At 46.8% G+C, this 21,043-nt stretch overlaps 1 protein-coding gene across 3 annotated transcripts in view; it reads left to right on the top strand.

Moving 5' to 3' along the window:
* The window catches only part of LOC140735873 (threonine--tRNA ligase 1, cytoplasmic-like), a 73,841-nt gene that overhangs the window by 45,926 nt on the left and 6,872 nt on the right, over positions 1-21,043 (top strand). For all 3 annotated transcript variants that reach the window (XM_073061437.1, XM_073061438.1, XM_073061436.1), the window contains 6 exons: positions 1,086-1,223; positions 7,771-7,848; positions 8,753-8,853; positions 9,870-9,974; positions 12,082-12,154; positions 13,835-13,949. In XM_073061437.1, the coding sequence (XP_072917538.1) occupies positions 1,086-1,223; positions 7,771-7,848; positions 8,753-8,853; positions 9,870-9,974; positions 12,082-12,154; positions 13,835-13,949 (610 nt within the window). The remainder of the gene's footprint in view (positions 1-1,085; positions 1,224-7,770; positions 7,849-8,752; positions 8,854-9,869; positions 9,975-12,081; positions 12,155-13,834; positions 13,950-21,043) is intronic.

The raw sequence follows: 21,043 nt of genomic DNA, 5'->3' as shown, positions 1-21,043 counted from the left end.
AACTGGAACAACAAAGTAAAATAATGTTAGTGCATCATGAGAGAGAGGAAAAGGTATTCAGTCTGAGGTTGTGTCCGGCTGTTTCAGACCCCTTTGTGAACGAGGAACGTGACAGTGGGGAAGGAGCAGTTGTTGAACCATGAGCTGTGAGTCTTCAGGCTCTTGTACCTCCTGCCTGATGGCATGGCTTGTTCCTGATCGATGGATGTCACCTTTCTGAGACATCACCTCTTCTAGATGTTCCTCGATAGTGGGAGGAGTTATACCTGTGAGGGAACTGGCTGAAGAGGTGGGCGGTGATGAAGTTGAGGATAGCTCTTGGGATGTAACCATGTTGAACTGTCTCCGTGGGGAGTTGTACCCAGGCTGCTGGCCCTTGGGGTATAACAACTTTGGACTGTCCCTATGGGGGAGCTGAACCTGGTGGGGTGTGACCCTATTACACTGTCCCGGTGGGGGAGCTGAACGTGATAGGGTGTAATCCCATTACACTGTCCCTGTAGGGGAGCTGAACCTAGTGGGGTGTAATCCCATTACACTGTCCCTATGGGGGAGCTGAACCTAGTGGGGTGTAATCCCATTACACTGTCCCTGTGGGGGAGCTGAACGTGATAGGGTGTAATCCCATTACACTGCCCCTGTAGGGGAGCTGAACCTAGTGGGGTGTAATCCCATTACACTGTCCCTGTGGGGGAGCTGAACGTGATAGGGTGTAATCCCATTACACTGCCCCTGTAGGGGAGCTGAACCTAGTGGGGTGTAATCCCATTACACTGTCCCGGTGGGGGAGCTGAACGTGATAGGGTGTAATCCCATTACCCTGTCCCGGTGGGGGAGCTGAACCTGGTGGGGTGTAATCCCATTATACTGTCCCTGTGGGGGAGCTGAACCTGGTGGGGTGTAATCCATTTACACTGTCTCTGTGGGGGAGCTGAAACTGGTGGGGTGTAATCCTATTACACTGTCCCTGTGGGGGAGCTGAACATGGTGGGGTGTAATCCTATTACACTGTCCCGGTGGGGGAGCTGAACCTGGGCTGCTGCCCCTCGGGGTGTAACCATATTGCACTGTTCCCTTGCCCACAGATAGAAGAGGAGATTAAGGGCTGTCTGGACTTCCTGCAGACTGTTTACCAGGTCTTTGGCTTCAGCTTCCGCCTCTACCTCTCAACACGGCCGGAGAAATTCCTGGGAGACGTTGCCATCTGGGACCAGGCGGAGAAGGTATGGGAAGGGAATGTCTCCATGCCTGGATCTGTTAGGGCAGGGTGATAGAGATGAAGTGCTGGCGTTAGTTTTCTGTCAGAAAACATTTCTTCCAGCCCTCTCTCACCGGGACTTCAATGAATGAAATACTTTTACAGAAGTGTACTCGCTCTTATAAATGATATGCACAGACACTTCATCCATCAGTAAGGTAAACAAAGACCATCTGTGCTGTTGGTCTTGTGATAAAGTTAAAGCACAGGTGAATTCAGCAGTTCTTTCTCGGGCTGTGGCTGTGGGAATTTCTATGGCTACTCCTGAGGAGAGGAACTAAAGACTCGCTCAAAGGTGGCCCTTCTGATGATGCGGCACTCCCTTGCATTTCACCCCTGAAATGACCTTGCTCCTGCAGAACTGGCCTTGATTGTGTCTTCTGGAGTGGTGTTTGTCTGTCGAATCCAATAAGACCATAAGACATGGGAGCAGAAGTAGGCCATTTGACCCTTTGAGCCTGCTCTGCCATTCAGTCATGGGCTGATTCAAATCTTCCATTCATCCTCTCTCCCTTGCCTTCTCCCTATACCCTGGCTAATCAAGAACCTATCTATCTCTGCCTTAAACACATCCAATGACTTGTCCTCCACAGCCACATGGCAACAAATTCCACAGATTTACCACCCTCTGACTGAAATAATATATTTGCATCTCTGTTCTAAATGGACATCCTTCAATCCTGAAGTTGTGCCCTCTTGTCCTAGACTCCCCTACCATGGGAAATAACTTTGCCAAGCCTAATCTGTTCAGACATTTTAATGTTTGGAATGTTTCTGTAAGATCCTCCCTCATTCTCCTGAACTCCAGGGAATATAGCCCAAGAGCTGCCAGGAGTTCCTCATGCAGCTTTCATTCCTGGAACCATTTTCATGAATCTTCTCTGGACCCTCTCCAATGTCAGTATATCCTTTCTAAAATAAGGAGCGCAAAACTGCACACAATACTCCCAAGTGTGGTCTCACGAGTGCCTTATAGAGCCTCAACATTACATCTCTGCTCTTATATCCTTAACTTGTAGAAATGAATACTAACATTGCTTTCACCTTCTTCACCACCGACTCAGGAGGTTAACCTTTAAGGTGTCCTGCACAAGGACTCTCAAATCCCTTTGCATCTCTGCATTTTGAATTCACTCCCCTTTTAAATAATAGTCTGCCCATTTATTTCTTCCACCAAAGTGCATGACCATACACTTTTCAACATTGTATTTCATTTGCCACTCCTTTGCCCATTCCCCTAAACTATCTAAGTCTACACTACCCACTCCTCCACCTACCTTTGTATCATCGGCAAACTTAGCCACAAATCATTGACATATATTGTAAAAAGCAGCGGTCCCAACACCGACCCCTGTGAAACTCCACTGGTAACTGGCAGCCAGCCAGAATAGGCTCCCTTTATTCCCACTCTCTGTTTTCTGCCGATCAGCCAGTGCTTCACCCATGCTAGTAACTTCCCTGTAATTCCATGGGCTCTTATCTTGCTAAGCATCCTCATGGGCAGCACTTCGTAAAAGGCCTGAAAATCTAAGTACACCACATCTACTGCATCTCCATTGCCTACCCTCCTTGTAATTTCCTCAAAAATTTGCAGTAGGTTTGTCTTGTCAATAATGACCAGACACCTGTGCAAGAGAGTTTTTAATGTGTAAAATGCCATTGCACTGGGGCCACTCTCTCGACTTCAGAAGTCCGGGTTCAGTGATGTAGTCTTCACAAACTGGGGAGTTCCTTGGTTGCAGACGTTGACTACTTCTGTGCCTTGTCATGCTCTTTGCTCTCCATGAAGCATTGCAGAGCCACCTTCCTGGCCATTGGATCTCACTGTAAATCTCATCTGACCAGTACGGCAGAGCTGACTTTTCTGCATGCTAGGATGGGCACTTCCCAATCTCACTGGGGTATGAGGTGGGCAGCTGCCCTCACCTGGTTTAGCCCACCTGTTGAAGCGGCGTACTGGGATGTGGTTGCTGGCACATGCAGATATCTACCTGGAAGCACGGGTGAGAGCTGAGTGAGGGAGCTGCCCCAGTAAACATGAACCAACCCAGTTCAGAGGCAAGAAGCGCAGCCCAACTTGTTGCAGCTTGCACCCAGACCAGGGTTGGAATCAGTCAGAGAGTCATAGAACACTGCAGCACAGAAACAGGCCCTTTGGCCCATCTAGTTTGTGCCGAACCTTTAATATTCCTGGTCCCTTTGGCCTGCACCTGGACCATAGCCCTCCATACCTCTCCCATCCATGCTTCCCTTAAACATTGAAATTGAGCTTGCATGCACCACTTGTCAGCTCATTCCATACTCTCACCCACCCTTTGAGTGATGAAGTACCCCCTCATGTTCCCCTTAAACTGTTGTCCTTGCCTTTTATTCTGGCAGGAACATTCAAACGCTCTACTCTCAAAATTTCACTTTTGCAAGGCCTCCCACTTACCACGTGCACCTTTGCTGGAAAACAACCTGTTCCATTCCACATTTGCTAGGTCCTTTCTGATACTATCAAAATTGGCCTTTCTCCAATTTAGAATCTCAGCCCGAGGATCAGATCTATCCTTTTCCATAATTACCTCGAAACTAATAGCACTGTGATCGCTAAAGTGTTCTCCTATACAAACTTCTGTCACCTGCCCTGTCTCTTGCCCTAATAAGAGATCTAGTATCATTCTCTTTTTAGTTGCGATTCCTATGTACTGATTAAGAAAATGTTCCTGAACACACTTAACAATCTTTTTCCAATTCAGCCGTTGTATAGTATGGGAATCCCAGTCAATATGTGGAAAGTTAAAATCACCTACCATCACAACCTTGTGTTTCTTGCAACCGTCTGCAATCTGTCTGCAAATTTGTTCCTCCAAATACTGTGGACTGTTGGGTGGTATATAATATTATCACATTAATGTTATCATACCTTTCTTATTTCTCAGTTCTACCCATAAAGCCTCACTGGACAAGCTCTCTGGTCTGTCCTGACTGAGTTCTGTTGTGACATTTTTCCTGAATATTAATGCCACCCCTCACTCTTCAATACCTCCTGCTCTATTAAGTCTGAAACAAGAAACCACGGTATATTGAGTTCCAGTCCTGCCTCTCCTGCAACCAAGTCTCACTAATGGCTACAATATAATTCTATGTGCTGATCCATGCCCTAAGCCATCCATTCCCTACAATTTGCATTGAAATATACACAGCTCAAAACTTTAGTCCCACTGTGCTCAACCTTTTGAATCCTGACTTCTTATGTGGAGTGAGCAACATCTTTCCACAGACACCCCACTATTTGTTCTTGTGCTCTGGTTTCCAACTCCAGTTTAAACCAACCCTCTTCTCCCTCCCCCACCCCCCAATGCAGCACTAACAAAGCTTCCTGTTAGGATATTAGTTCCCATTCTACTTAGGTGCAAACCATCCCTTCTGCCCCCAAAGAGAGCCTAATAATCCAAAAATCTGAAATCCTTCCTCCTGCACTAACTCATTAGCCACGTGTTGAACTGGATGATCTTCCTCCTTCTGGCCTCACTAGTACATGACACATGGAGCATTTCTGAGATCACAACCCTAGAGGTTCTGCCCTTTAACTTTGCACCTAACTCCCTAAATTTACTTTGCAAGACCTCATTACCCTTTCTACCTGTCATGGGTACCATCATGGACCACAACCTTTGGCTGCTCACCCTCCCACTTAAGGATGTTGTAGACTTTATCTGAGATGTCCCAGACCTTGGCATCTGGGAGATAACAAACCATCCGGAAATCTTGTTCTTGTTTGCAGAACCTCCTTTCTGCTTCCCAAATCAGCGAATCATCTATCACTACAGCTCGCCTCTTCTTCCCCACCCCCACCCCTTCCCTTGTGAGCGACAGAGCCAGACTCTGTGCCAGAGACCTGACCGCCGCGACTTTCCCCCAACGATATCCAAAGCAGTATACCTGTTGTTGAGAGGGGTGCTTTGCACTGGCTGCCTATCCCTTTTCCCCCTCCTGATGGTCAATCAGTTACTCAAGTGCAATGCCCTGCCTCCCTTTATGTCTGTCAACCCCTCAGCCTCTTGAATGATCTGGAGTTCATCCAGTTCCATCACCAGCTCCTTATCACGATCTGTTAGAAGCTGTAGCTAGATACACTTCTTGCAGGTACAGTCGTCAGGGACACTGGAAGTCTCCCTACATTCCCGCATGCTGCAAGAGTAGCATTCCAGTGTCGTGTCTGGCACCCCCACTGCTTTAAATGTGCAATAAGCAATCACAAAAGAATAAATAATGAAAAATAACTGTATATTGCCTACAGCCTCTGAGTCCTCAATGAGCCAAAGCCTCAACTCCCCACTCCAACAATAGCCACTCCCACAATGGCTGCTCCACTTAAACCTAATTTCTTTTTATTGGTCCTTACCATATGCCAAATTATGTGCAATCCAATGTTTCCTTGGAACTGTGGTGCAGAATATGTGCCAAATGCTTCCACTTGCTTTTTTTAAACTCTCCTTCCCTCCAAGCAGTCTGATGTCTCTTTGAGACTGTTTCACAAAAAACTGCGAATCGCTGAGGCAGGGATAAATTTTGGGATGGGCAGGGGTCAGAGTTAGTCTAGCAATTGGCTAGAGTCGGAATTAGGCTGGGGATGGAGCAATGAGCAATGAGCCCGATGTAAGGCCTTTAATGCTCAGTAGCACCCATCCATTGTTTGGTAGAGTTGTGGAATATAATGGGGGCCTGGGCTGTAAGAGGGGTCTGATCAGAACCCATTCCACCCCCACCCCTATGCTGGTGGTGTGCTGCTCTCTCAGCCTGTCCCATGTAAGGTTAGTGCTGATTGAAACTCTGCACAACAGGACAGGCTTCCTTAGTGGGGTTGGGGATAGGGGGATATTGGGGTTTGCTAGCTCAAAGTTCAAAGTAAATTCCTTATCAAGATCCACATATGTCATCATATACTACCTTGAGATTCATTTTACTGCAGGCATTTATGTGGGAAAAAAAACAATTGAATTTATGAAGAGGCATTTGATAAGGTACCCCATACAAGGCTTATTGAGAAAGTAAGGAGGCATGGGATCCAAGGGGATATTGCTTTGTGGATCCAGAATCGGCTTGCCCACAGAAGGCAAAGAGTGGTTGTAGCTGGGTAATATTCTGCTTGGAGGTCGGTGACCAGTGGTGTGCCTCATTGATCTGTTCTGGGACCCCTTCATAATTTTTATAAATGACCTGGATGAGGAAGTGGAGGGATGGGTTAGTAAATTTGCTGATGGCACTAAGTGGATAGTGTGGAGGGTTGTCAGAGGTTACAGCGGGACATCGATAGGATGCAGAACTGGGCTGAGAAGTGGTAGATGGACTTCAACCCAAATAAGTGTGAAGTGGTTCATTTTGGTAGGTCAAATTTGAAGACAGGATATAATATTAATGTTAAGACTCTTGGCAGTGTGGAGGATCTGAGAGATCCTGGGGTCTGTGTCCATAGAACACTCAAAGCTGCTGCACAGTTTGACAGTGTTGTGAAGAAGGCATATGGTGTGTTGGCATTCGTCAATCGTGGGATTGAGTTCAAGAGCCGTGAGGTAATGTTACAGCTATATAAGACCTTGGTCAGACCCCACTTGGAGTATTGTGTTCAGTTCTGGTCGCCTCACTACAGGAAGGTTGTGGAAGCTATAGAAAGGGTGCAGAGGAGATTTACAAGGATGTTTCCTGGATTGGGGAGCATGCCTTATGAGAATAGGTTGAGTGAACTCGGCCCTTTCTCCTTGCAGCGACAGAGGATGAGAGTTGACCTGATAGAGGTGTATAAGATGATGAGAGGCATTGATCGTGTGGATAGTCAGAGGCTCTTTCCCAGGGCTGAAATGGCTAACACGAGAGGGCACAGTTTTAAGGTGCTTGGAAGTAGGTACAGAGGAGCTGTCAAGGGTAAGTTTTTTATGCAGAGAGTGGTGAGTGCGTGGAATGGGCTGCCAGCGATGGTGGTGGAGGCAGATACGATAGGGTCTTTTAAGAGGCTCCTGGGTAGGCACATGGAGCTTGGTAAAATAGAGGGTTATGGGTAACTCTAGATAATTTCTAAGTAAGTACATGTTTGGCACAGCATTGTGGGCCAAAGGGTCTGTATTGTGCTGTAGGTTGTCTATGTTTCTATGAAAAGATATACCTAAACACAGACTGATATACAACCTGTACGGGTCCTGAAGTTCCTATACCTCCTCCCTGGCAACAGTGAGAAAGGAGATGGTCTGGTTACTGGAGGTCCTTGATGCTTTCTTGTCAAATGCTTCGTGTAAATGTGCTCAATGATGGGGAGGGCTTCCCCTGCATCCATCACTTTCTGTACATTTCTTTTCCTGGGTGTTTTTTTTTGATACAAGGCCATGATGCAACTAGTCAGGATACTCTCCACTGTTTATCTATAGAAGTTTGTTTAGAAATTACTTGCGCAGGGCCGTTCTGTAGCTGACCAACCAATGCAATGGCCATCGCCCTGATACCCCCACTAATGCTGAGCTGGTTCCCCCCCACAGCAGCTGGAGAGGAGTCTACAAGACTTTGGCCTGCCCTGGGAACGGAACCCAGGAGATGGAGCCTTCTACGGCCCCAAGGTGAGTGCAGAGTCTTCCCAGTGTCGGCCCAACAGAGCTGTCGGTCAGGAGGGATGAATTATCAGGGAACAAAGTAGACAAGGCTGAGCAGTGAACACAGAGCTGAGCCCAACTCTTGCAGCCCTCCCACCCTGAGCCTCCAGCTGTGGGAGATGGCAGAGCCATCGGTGTGAGGCCGGAGGGAGAATCCATTGGGGTGTAGAGCAGACTCGCCTGAGCAGTGAACACAGAGCTGAGAAGCGATTGTGGAATGAGTGTGCGAACATGTGCATTGGCCACTTCTTCGTGCTTACATTGTCAAGGCAGATCAGGCTATGGGTGCTAACCAGGGACATGAGATTCTGCAAATGCTGGAAATCCAGAGTCGCATGAACAAAATGTTTGAGGGACTCAGCAGGTCAGGCAGCATCTATGGAGGGGAATAAAGAATCCTGATGAATGGTCGGGGCAAAACATTGACTGTTTATTCCCCTCCACGGATGCTGTCTGACCTACTGAGTTCCTCCAGCACTTTGTGCATGTTACTGAAGAGCTGAAGTGAATTGGTATAAAGCAGTACCGATGATGGGCTTGTGTGGTGGGTTGAAAGGGTCGATATGACCATACAGAAGCAAAAGCAGGTCCATGATGGGTCCTGTTAGTGCCATTTCCCTCCATCAAACATGCCCATCAAACCTCCTTTCTCTGCCATTAACCCAGGGATAATTAACCTGCCAGCACACTGGGAGGGAACTGGACAAGAGCCATGCCATCACAAGGAGAGTGTGCAGACTCCATAGGGGCAGGATTGAACCTGGGCTCTGGGAGCTATGGTGCAGTGGCTGAACTGTGGTTTTGTTCTGTAACTTGTGCTCTTGCTGACGAATCAAGGTGTCCATCTCAGACCTTGCCATTATGATTACAGATTGATATCCAGATTAAGGATGCAATTGGTCGCAATCACCAGTGTGCCACTATCCAGCTGGACTTCCAGCTCCCAATCAGGTTTGACCTGAGCTACATCGGGTGAGTGTGTCCACTTGTGGGTCCAGGAAATGTGGCCGTCTCCTTAACAGAACCAACAAAAAAAATACTACTCAAGAAATTATTTTTCAGCATTTTTCTCCCTCTCCCGGTGAATACATCACTCTTTTGGATTCAATCACTTACTCCCTCAGTACTGAGTTCGCTCCCGACCCCTCTCAATTCTCGTACTCAGATTAGATCGCACAGTTTTGATCACTGTATAACCCTAGGTTAGACAATACTGGGAGCACTGCACACGAGTTTTGTTTTGTATATCCTTTGGTTTGAATATACTGTGAGTACTTTGTGTGGTCTGTTATCGTTGTCTCATCAGAACACTGTGTAATGTCCTGTTCTCAATATTGCTCGGTTAGATCATATCCCCAGTTTACACCATGCTGGGAACACATTGTCAGTTCTGCTTTCTATATTCTGTAGTTAGTCCACACTGGGAGCACCATGTACGGTTCTGGTCTCCGTATTGCGACGTTAGATCACACTGGAGGACTGCATGCTGTTCTAGTCCCTATCTGCCTTGGTTAGAGTACACTGTTAGTATCTACAGTGTCGGTATGCACATCCAGTGGTTCGACCAAACTGGGCACGTATTCGCCCTGTTGGTCTCTGTATCCCTTGGTTAGACCACATCACAAGTAATGGGGTCACGGATTTCTGGGAAGATATTTGCCTGTCAATTGACATTTAATAAATGTAACAATCAGAAAGTGTTGTGAAATTTTCTGGTTTGTGGTAGCAATACATATAGATTGCTATAAGTCACAAAACTAATTAAATAATGCAAATGGCGAAGTTAATTTGGGAGCATGCTGGGTGTTATAGTGCTGATTGGATCACTTTCACTTCTCTCAGGAACTGAGCAGGGCAATTGAATATGATTTTGTTGATTTCTATTGTTAACTTTTTCTGAACATGCATGGGAATTACATCCAGGAACTTGTGGGAGACCAAGTTCAGAGCCTTGATTTGAAAGCTTGCTCGTCATTTACCCATTGCAGGAGAGATAGCAGCAATGCAGAGAGACCTGTGATGATTCACCGTGCTATCCTTGGGTCGGTGGAGCGGATGATCGCAATCCTGACAGAGAATTATGCAGGAAAGTGGTAAGTTACTCTGGTTGCGGATTGAATGGGCATATTTTCAGTTAAATTCAGTTTTTTGTTTAACTCGAGTTGGGACATCAGAAGCAAACTGCACTGCTGTGTTGGCTGAAACAAAGGTGGTGACGAAGCAACATACAGGTAGGAGATTGAAAATCTCCACAGCAACAACCTTTCACTTAAGGTAAGCAAGACCAAGGAGATGATTATGGACTTCAGGAGGAGGAAACTGGAGGTCCAGGAGCCAGTCCTCATCAGAGATCAGAGGTGGCACCCTTAAGTTCTTCAGTGTTTTCATTTCTGAGGATCTGGCCTGGGTCCGGCATGTAGGTGCCGTTGCGAGGAAAATACGACAATGCCTCTACTTTCTAAGAAATCTTGGCATGTCATCTAAAACTTTGACGTGTGGTGAGGAGTAATAAATTGGTTGCATCATGGCCAGGCATGGAAACAAAAATGCCCTTGAAGGAAAAAACTCTCAAAAAAAGTAGTGGATATGGCCCAGTCCATCATGAGTAAAGCCCTCCCCACCGTAGAGCACATCTACATGGAGTGCTGTCACAGGAAAATAGCCTCCATCATTAGGGACCCCTATCATCCAGGCCGTGCTCTCTTCTCGCTTCTGCCAGAAGGTGCAGGGGCCTCAGGACCCACACCACCAAGTTTGTGAACAGTTATTACTCCTCGACCATTAGGCTCTTGAACCTGAGGGGATAACCACTCAACTTCACTGAACTGTGAACTCTTTCATGACTCTTCACCTCATATTTATTGCTTAGTTATTTTTAATTATTATTGTTTTTCTTTCTTTTTGTAGTTTGTGTTTTGCTCTTTGGTTGCTTGTTCTGTTGGGTGCAGCCATTCATTGTGCTTCTTGTATTTACTGTGAGTGCTTGCAAGAAAATGAATCTCAGGCTTTGTATATGGTGAGATACTACTTTGATAATAAACTTACTTTGAACTTTGTGAATGTTGTCTATGGTACGTTTGTAGAACCTTGTGAGAGTCATTGTTGACGTACCAAATCTCCTCAAACAGAGGTCAAAGTATATTTATTATCTAGATTTATATATGCAGTATGCAACCTTTAGAATTGTCTTCGTGCAGGCAGTCACAAACCAAAGAAACACCATAGAACCCATTTAAAGAAAGCCCCCAGGTAACAAGACCATCAGATGTGTGAAAAACAAATCATGCAAGTAACAGAAATAATATGCAAACCTTAAACATCAGATCGATAGAGTCCCCAACACACACAGTCTGCCAAGGGAAGTAAAGTCAGTCTGGGAACTGATGTCTGCAGCCGTAGAACAGTCAGTTCAGCGCTGTGTCAATGCCTGCAGACCTCGATCAAATTGCACAAATAGTAAAGCACTGAGGACGTTAAACATCAAACCACAGTTGAAAGTGAGTGCACAGCCACGAGCTGCTGAGGTGATCAAACCTTACAGCATAGGACCCAAGACCTTCTACCGGCAGCAGCGAGGAGCCAGACGGCACTAAACTCTCTCAGCCTCGGCACTTTAATCAGCACGGAGTAAAGGAGTCGACCACAGATTCATTTTTCCCCCAGCGATGGCCCCAGCTCCACTTCGCACTGAATCTCCCAGGCAGAAGTGCCAAATCGTTCAGTTGGCCTGATAATACATTCTTAAAAGCGGAATTACGGGCTGCAATCGATCCCAGTTCAGAAAAAGATGATTAATATTTAGAAGAAGAGTATCCAATTGTTCTGTAAGTTATCTGCAAGACGTCGCTGGTCACTGGTGCCATCTTGTTGGAAGTTCCTAATGAAGTATAAGTGCAGATGTGCCTTCTTTGTAATTGCATCAATACGTTGGGCCCAGGATAGACCTTCAGAGATGCTGATACCCTGCATCTTGAAACTGTTCACCCTTTCCGTTGCTGATACCACAATGAGGACTAGTGTGTGTTCTCCCGACTTCCGCTTCATGAAGTCCACAATCAATTCCCTGGGTACTACTTGATTCTGAATGTTCCCCTTGCTTTAGGGAACTTTAGCTGCTTCCAAGGGCAGGGTTAGTTTTTGATACTAATAGATTGTAACCCCTGGAAATGGAGCCTATGTTCCTGTGTCTCTGTGTTGCAGGCCACTCTGGCTATCGCCCTCGCAGGTCATGGTGATTCCCGTTGGCAACAGCACTGAAGATTATGCACGCCAGGTATGTTGCTAGTGCATGCCCTTGCTTTCTGCTGTCCAAGGTGTAAAGATGCCTCTGTTTAGAGCCTGTGTAGACTTATAGTGTTGTACAGCACGTCAGCAGGCCTCAACTTGGCATACTGACCGAAATGTCTACTCGAGCTGGTCCTGTTTACCAGGGTTTGACCCATATCTCTAAACCCTTCCAATCCATGGACCTCCCAAATACCTTCTGGATGTTGGTGTTTCCTCTGGAAGATCGTTCCATATATCCACTGAAGTTCCATTTTAAATCTTTCTCCTCTCATTTTAAACCTATTCCCCCCACCTGGGGAAAAGGCTGTGATCATCCACTGCATTTGTGCCCCTCATGATTTTATAAACCTCAGTCAGGTCACTCTCAGCCTCCTCTCCAGGGAATACAGTCCCATCCTGTCCAGTTTCTCCTTATAACTTAATTCCTCAGGTCCCAGTCATGTCTGGTTGGATATTTCCTGCATCTTCTTAAGAACATCCTTCCTGCGGCTGGGTGACCAGAACTGGGCATGATACTCAAAGTGTGGTTTCAGAGACTTGTGTATATCTCTGGTCCAATGGACCTTGCTCAAGCTACACTTGGAGGACCACATTGGTGTTTAGGGTAGAGCCATGTTTCATAGATCTAAAGGCCCAGCTTTGACTATGACCACACCACACCACCCCACACAGTGCAACCTGTGTGGAGTTTGCACGTTCTCCTTGAGATTGTGATACCCTCTTCCCCTCCCCACTTCACCAGGTGCTCATGTTTTCTCCCACATCCTAACAATATGCAGTTGGGTTGGTTAATTACCTGAGGTGTGTATGTACTTATGCCCATCACTCCTACTGGCCTCCAACACCAACTTGCCGGAGTCATCTGTCACTCGTACTGGCATCCAACAGCAACTTGCCAGTCTTTCAATTTGCCCCCAGGTGTAGCCCATCTTTGGTGAGGTCTTTGGCATTTCTCTAGCTCTGGTTTTTACGGGATAGTGTTGCTAGCCCCATGCCCAACCCTCCTCTCACAGCCGGGCTTGGGACTGTCCATGGCAAAATTCTAAGTGTGTAGGTGGGTGGTTAAATCTAGGAGTATGTTGATGTGAAGGTGGGGACGTAGGTTACAAGGAAAGGACCAGATAGCCCGATGGCCTTATCCTCTGTCACACAGAAACCTGAAAGTGAAAATAACAGCGGGGCGGGGTTGGTGAGGGATAAACTCAGCCAAGGAATGGCATGTCATTGTGAGGAGGGCACAGAGCAGAGACTCAGTGTTCCAGGATAAACCTCTACTCCGTCAGCTCAGTGAGGCGGTCACTGGTCACACAGGGAGTGGTGTCGTTGAGTGGCAGGTGGATCTTGGGGGGAACACAGGAGAATGAAGTCTAGAAGGTTTGGAAAGTTGGGGGTGGGGGGGAAAGGATACAATATACGTAGCAGTGTACACCAAATGGCCTCTTTCACGTAATGAGATAAAAGGACTGAGTGAAACTGGACAGCTCCAGTATCACCCTGAGCCTGTGGCAACATTCTGCTGAACACTCTCACCATCGACCTGGGAGGACGTTCGGGGCCGTGGGAGGTGGATCTGGAAAGTTCCATCAGTAACTAGAAGTGAGGGGGTGTGGGGTATAGCGGATGACATAGAAATCCAAGGCTTGAAAACTGGGTGTGTGGACCACAGGTACATCAGCAGTTCGTGGAGGCTGGCTTCATGGCGGACATCAACTTTGATCCTGGATCCACGCTGAACAGGAAAATCCGGAGCGCACAGCTGGCACAGTACAACTTCATTCTGGGTAAGGTATTGCCAATAGAATGCTGAGCCCCTTCTGTGCAGCGTCATTCTGGCTAAGGAATGTGTCCTTCTGTGGGTGAATGGTTGGGGAGGGAACCCCTACTGTTCCTTTGCTTTATCCTAATCACAAACCCAGTACAAGGACAGATCTGGATCAACACAGAGTGAAGCTTCCTCTACATCGGTCCCATTGCACTCCTGGGGTCAGACACTGAGTGAAGCTCCCTCCACACTGTCCCATCACACTCTCCCAGGGTCAGACACAGAGCGAAGCTCCCTCCACACTGTCCCATCACACTCTCCCAGGGTCAGACACAGAGCGAAGCTCCCTCCACACTGTCCCATCACACTCTCCCAGGGTCAGACACAGAGCGAAGCTCCCTCCACACTGTCCCATCACACTCTCCCAGGGTCAGACACAGAGTTTAGTTCTCTCCACACCCGTCCCATCACACACTCCGTCCTGGGCAACATCTTGTAATCGCCCCTGCACTGTCTCCATCATTGTCATGTAATTCCTGTGGCAGGGTGACCAAACTGCACACAGTGCTCCAGCAGAGGTCTAGCTGTTCCTGTCTTCTAATTAATCAAGGCTGGTGTCCCGGACAAACAAGATAAAATATGCAGATGCTGGAAATCCGAGCAACACACATATCACGCTGGAGGAACTCAGCAGGCCAGCAGCATCTATGGAAAAGAGTACAGTTGATGTTTCGGGCCGAGACCCTTCACCAGGACTTACCCTTCTTCAGCAAGGTGTTTCTCTTGGTTGTCAGCTTCAAAGATCAGTGAACCTGCACCAAGGTTTCTGGTGTTCCTGATACTCTGCAGGTCCCTGCATCTGTGCACTCAGCTTGCATTACCTCACATTTATTAGAATCCTACTCCATCTGCCACCTGGCCCCTTTCACCAGCACATTGACATTATCCTGTACCCGAAGATTGCCCTCCAGTCTTGATAAGATAAAACTGTCCTCCACATTGTCAACGACACCAGTTTTTCATTCATAAACTTACTAATCGTGCCTCCCACATATGCATCCAAGCCAGGGTCACAGTACCAGTCTTGTGGGGCAGCACTGATTGCAACTATCCAGATGCAAAAACTATCCCTTTCCATCGCTTCTGCCTCACATTGCAAAGCTGATTTTGGATCCTGTTGCCCACATGTCCTGCTTCCCCATGGGATGTCTCCTTTTGGAGCAATCTTCCTTGTCAAAGGTCCCTGTAAACCACTTCTACTGCCCTCATCGATGCACTTTGTTGTCCCCTTCATAGAATTCAGTCCAATTAGACAAGATCCCGCCTTTGACCAAGCCAAAGTCACTGGTTAGTCCTTGCCTTTCCAAGTGGTCAGTAACCCTGCTCTAGCATCTCCTCTGCCATATATATTATGCAAATAGATCAATAGTTACTACAGTAAGATCTATAGCTATAACCAGGAGGTTCTGCAATACATACAAAATGTTTGATGAACTCAGCAGATCAGTCAGCTTCTGTGGAGGGGAATAAATGGTTGATGTTTTGGGCTGAAGCCCTTCTTCAGGACTGGAAAGGGAGGGGGAAGAAGTTAGAATAGGAAGTTGGGGGTAGGGGAAGACAAGCTGGCAGGTGATAAGTCAGATGAAGGGGAGGGGAAAGGTTTATAGTTACACCGGAGAGATAAGACCGCAGATACTGCAACCTGAAGTAATAAACAGACTGCTGATAGAGCTCACAAACACTGGCATTTGTTGTTGTGGCAGAAGTACCTTACAGTAAATAATAAAATAACTTTAAATTATAATAATAAATGTAAGAAGTGCAAAAAGAGGGGAAAAAAAATAAATTGTAGTGCAAATGGATTCATTGTCATTATGGAAATCTGATGGCAGAGGGGAAGACTAATCACAAACAAGAGAAAATCTGCAGATGCTGAAAATCCAAGCAACACACATGAAATGCTGGAGGAGCTCAACAGGCCAGGCAGCATCTTTCTCATAAATGCTGAGTTCCTCCAGCATGTTGTGGACATAGAAACATAGAAAACTTACAGCACAATACAGGTTCTTCGGCCCACAAAGTTGTGCCGAACATGTCCCTACCTTAGAAATTACTAGGCTTACCTATAGCCCTCTATTTAATAAGCTCCATGTACCTATCTAAAAGTCTCTTAAAAGACCCTATCGTATCTGCCTCCACCACTGTTGCCGGCTGAGTAAAAAACTTACCCCTGACATCTCCTCTATACCTATACCCCAGCACCTTAAACCTGTGTCCTCTTGTGGCAATCATTTCAGCCCTGGGAAAAAGCCTCTGACTATCCACACAATAAATGCCTCTCATCATCTTGTATACCTCTTATCAGGTTCACCTCTCATCCTCCTTTGCTCCAAGGAGAAAAGGCCGAGTTCACTCAACCTATTCTCATAAGGCATGCTCCCCAATCCAGGCAACATCCTTGTAAATCTCTGCACCCTTTCTATGGCTTCCACATCCTTCCTGTAGTGAGGCGACCAGAACTAAGCACAGTACTCCAAGTGGGGTCTGACCAGGGTCCTATACAGCTGCAACATTACCTCTCGGCTCTTAAATTCAATTCCACCATTGATGAAGGCCAATACACCATATGCCTTCTTAACCACAGAGTCAACCTGCGCAGCTGCTTTGAGCGTCCTATGGACTCGGACCCCAAGATCCCTCTGGTCCTCCACACTGCCAAGAGTCTTACCATTAATACTATATTCTGCCATCAGATTTGACCTACCAAAATGAACCACTTCACACTTATCTGGGTTGAACGCCATCTACCACTTCTCAGCTCAGTTTTGCATCCTATCAGTGTCCCGCTGTAACCTCTGACAGCCCTCCACACTATCCATAACACCTCCAACCTTTGTGTCATCAGCAGACTACCCATCCTTCCACTTCCTCATGCAGGTCATTGATAAAAATCGCGAAGAGTAAGGGTCCCAGAACAGATCCCTGAGGCATTCCACTGGTGACCGACCTCCATGCAGAATATGACCCGTCTGCAACCACTCTTTGCCTTCTGTGGGCAAGCCACTTCTGGATCCACAAAGCAATGTCCCCTTGGATCCCATGCCTCATTACTTTCTCAATAAGCCTTGCATGGAGTACCTTGTCAAATGCCTTGCTGAAATCCATATACACTTCATCTACTGCTCTTCCTTCATCAATGTGTTTAGTCACATCCTCAGAATATTCAATCAGGCTCGTAAGGCATGACCTGCCTTTGACAAAGCCATGCTGACTACTCCTAATCATATTATACCTCTCCAAATGTTCATAAATCCTGCCTGTCAGGATCATCTCCATCAACTTACCAACCACAGAGGTAAGACTCGCTGGTCTATAATTTCCTGAGCTATCTCTACTCCTTTTCTTGAATAAAGGAACAACCTCCAGCGCATCCACTTTCTTAATATCTACATGCTCAAGCTTTTCAGTCTGCTGCAAGTCATCACTACAGCCACTAAGATCCTTTTCCATAGTGAATACTGAAGTAAAGTATTCATTAAGTACCTCTGCTATTTCCTCCAGTTCCAAACACACTTTCCCACTGTCACACTTTATAGGTCCTATTCTTTCACATCTTATCCTCTTGCTCTTCACATACTTGTAGAATGCCTTGGGGTTTTCCTTAATCCTGCCTGCCAAGGCCTTCTCATGGCCCCTTCTGGCTCTCCTAATTTCCTTCTTAAGCTCCTTCCTAGTAGCCTTATAATCTTCTAGATCTCCAACATTACCTAGCTCCCTGAACCTTTTGTAAGCTTTTCTTCTTGACTAGGTTTATTACAGCCCTTGTACACCATGGTTCCTGTACCCTACCATAACTTCCCTGTCTCATTGGAATGTACCTATACAGAACTCTACACAAATATCCCCTGAATATTTGCCACATTTCTTCCACACTTTTTCTTAAGAACATCTGTTTCCAATTTAAGCCTCCAGTTTCCTGCCTGATAGCCTCATCATTCCCCTTACTCCAATTAAACGCTTTTCAAACTTGTCTGTTCCTATCTCTCTCCAATGCAATTGTAAAGGAGATAGAATTATGATCACTATCTCTAAAATGCTCTCCGCTGTGAGACCTGACACGTGACCAGGTTCATTTCCCAATACCAGATCAAGTACGGCCTCTCCTCTTGTAGGCTTATCTATATACAGTACTGTGTCAAGAAACCTTCTTGAACACACCTAACAAATTCCACCCCATCTAAACCCCTCGCTCTAGGGAGATGCCAATCGATATTTGGGAAATTAAAATCTCTCATCACGATAACTCTGTAATTATTACACCTTTACAGGATCTGTTTCCCTATCTGCTCCTCAATATTCCTGTTACTATTGGGCGCCCTATAAAAAACACCCAGTAAAGTTATTGACCCCTTCCTGTTCATAACCTCCACCCACAGAGACTCCCGTAGACAATCCCTCCATGGCATTCACCTTTTCTGCAGCCGTGACACTATCTCTGGTCAACAGTGCCACGCCCCCCACCTCTTTTGCCTCCCTCCCTGTCCTTTCTGAAACATCTAAAACCCGGCACTTGAAGTAACCAATCCTGTCCCTGAGCCATCCAAGTCTCTGTAACGGCCAGCACATCACATCTCCAAGTACTGATCCACGCTCTAAGCTCATCCGCTTTGTTCACAACACTCCTTGCGTTAAAATAGCCACATCTCAAGCCTTCGGTCTGAGCGCGACCCTTCTCTATCACCTGCCTATCCTCCCTCTCGCACTGTCTACAAGCTTTCTCTATTTGTTAACAAACCTCCCCACCAGGATATTGGTCCCCCGGATTCAAGTGCAACCCATCCTTTTTGTACAGGTCACACCTGCCCCAAAAGAGGTCCCAATGATCCAGAAATCTGAATCCCTACCTCTTGCTCCAATCCCTCAGCCACGCATTTGTTCTCCACCTCATTCTATTACTATTCTCACTGTCGCATGGCACAGGCAATAATCCGGAGATTACTACCTTTGCGGTCCTGCTTCTCAACTTCCTTCCTAACTCAGTGTAGTCTTTTTTCAGGACCTCTTCCCTTTTCCTACTTATGTCATTGGTACCCATATGTACCACGACCTCTGGCTGTTCTCCCCCCCCACCGTAGGATATCTTAGACACGATCTGAAACATCCCGGACCCTGGCACCTGGGAGGCAGACTACCATCCGAGTTTCTTTCCTGCGTCCACAGAATCACCTGTCTGACCCCCTAGCGAGTCCCCTATCACTACTGCCTTCCTCTTCCCTTCCCTACCCTTCTGAGCCACAGGGCCAGACTCTGTTCCAGAGGCACGGCTGCTGCCGCTTCCCCCAGGTAGGTTGTCGTCCCCCCCCCCCCCCCCCCAAACAGTACTTAAACAGGAGTACTTATTGCCAAGGGGTACAGTGACAGGGGTACTCTCTAGTACCTGACTCTTTCCCTTGCCCCTCCTGACTGTGACCCATTTGTCTGTCTCCCGTGGCCCTGGTGTGACCACCTGCCTGTAACTCCTCTCTATCACCTCCTCGCTCTCCCTGACCAGATGAAGGTCATCGAGCTGCATCTCCAGTTCCCTAACTCGGTTCCTTAGGAGCTGCAGCTCGACACACCTGGTGCAGATGTGGCCGTCTGGGAGGCTGGGAGACTCCAGGACTTCCCACATCCGACACTGAGCACAGAAAACCGGCCTCACATACACTTCCTCCTTTCCGCAAATAACACGGTAGAGCTACCTCGCCTGGTCCCATTACTGCCTGAGCCCACTGAGCCTTATCACTCTGCTGCCTCTGACTCAACTGCCCCCTGCACATGGTGGTCTTTTTAAAGCTTTGACGTCACGTGCCTGTGCAGTCTCGCCTCTTTAACCCTGAGTAGTAAAAAACTCCCTTCACTCCAAAAAATCTGCCGTTCACTTACAGCCTTGTTGCTCTGAAGGGGGAGAGGCAAGGGGGAAGAAACTCCTGAAATGTTGAGTGTGTGTGTCTTTGGGCTCCTGCGACATTTCCCTAATGGTGGCAATGAGAAAGGGGCATATCCTGGGTGATGAGGTCCTTAATGATGGATGCCGCATTTTTGAGGCATCGCCTTTAGAAGATGCCCTCAGTACTTGGGAGACTAGTGACCTTTGATAGAGCTGGCCAAGTTTACAACTTAATGCAGCTTTTCTCAGACCCACTGCAATGGTCCATCCATACTGGACAGTGATGCAACCAGTTAGAATGCTCTTCACAGTAATTTGTAACGTGTCATACTAAAATTCCTCAAACTCAGCCGGTCAGGCAACAGTTTGATGACATTTTGACTTTGATGTTTTGGGTGGAGACCTACAGTACATCAGAACCTGATTGTTTATTGTACTGAGATGCAGTGAAAAGGTTTTGTTTGCACATCGTTTAGGCAGAGAACGTTCTAGACATGTACATCTGAATAGTACAAATAGAGAATCAGAATATAGTGTTACAGATAGAGGAAAAAATACTGTTTATTTTCAGCAAATAAAGGGCAAAGGTTTTAATAAGGTTGATTAAAAGGTTCAAACTTTAATTTTATTGTCAAAGTATGCATGTATAAATTTGCCTTGTCCTGATAGCCATGAAATACCCATAAAAAAGTAAAATAAACAAAACTCACAAACCCCAGAGTTCCCTCACTCGCTTCTCCGCACCCCCTCACCTGCAGAAACAAAAACAGTGACAATACAATCCCTGAACCCCTCACTTGCAAAAAAGAGCAGCGACAGTAGATTCAAAAACCCCTAACCCACATTACCCCCCCCCCCCAACTTTCACACAAAGAACTAACAGATCACCCTCCCACCATTCGGCCACAAGAAAGAAAACGCCAAAAAACTGAAGGAGTTTTAAAAGACAGTCCAATTACATAAATCTCAGAACATCAAACAGTCCTCCGTGACTCAGAGCTCATGGCCTGCTCCAAACGGTGGCCTCTAATGGGAGCGATTGCTGACCATCAGGAGTGATCAGTGATCGGTGATTCCCTCTCTGCATTCACCTCGATACTTCAGTCTTCCTCGCCACTTCGAGACCCCGTGTCCCGTTCTGTGTCAGCTTGTGTTCTTAGTCCTTTTTGGGTTCTCGTCTCAGA

This window comes from Hemitrygon akajei, chromosome 11, assembly GCF_048418815.1.
Source record: "Hemitrygon akajei chromosome 11, sHemAka1.3, whole genome shotgun sequence".
Taxonomy (NCBI): domain Eukaryota; kingdom Metazoa; phylum Chordata; class Chondrichthyes; order Myliobatiformes; family Dasyatidae; genus Hemitrygon; species Hemitrygon akajei.
Note: the sequence above shows the minus strand (reverse complement) of the source record. Positions and strands in the feature narration are given on the sequence as shown.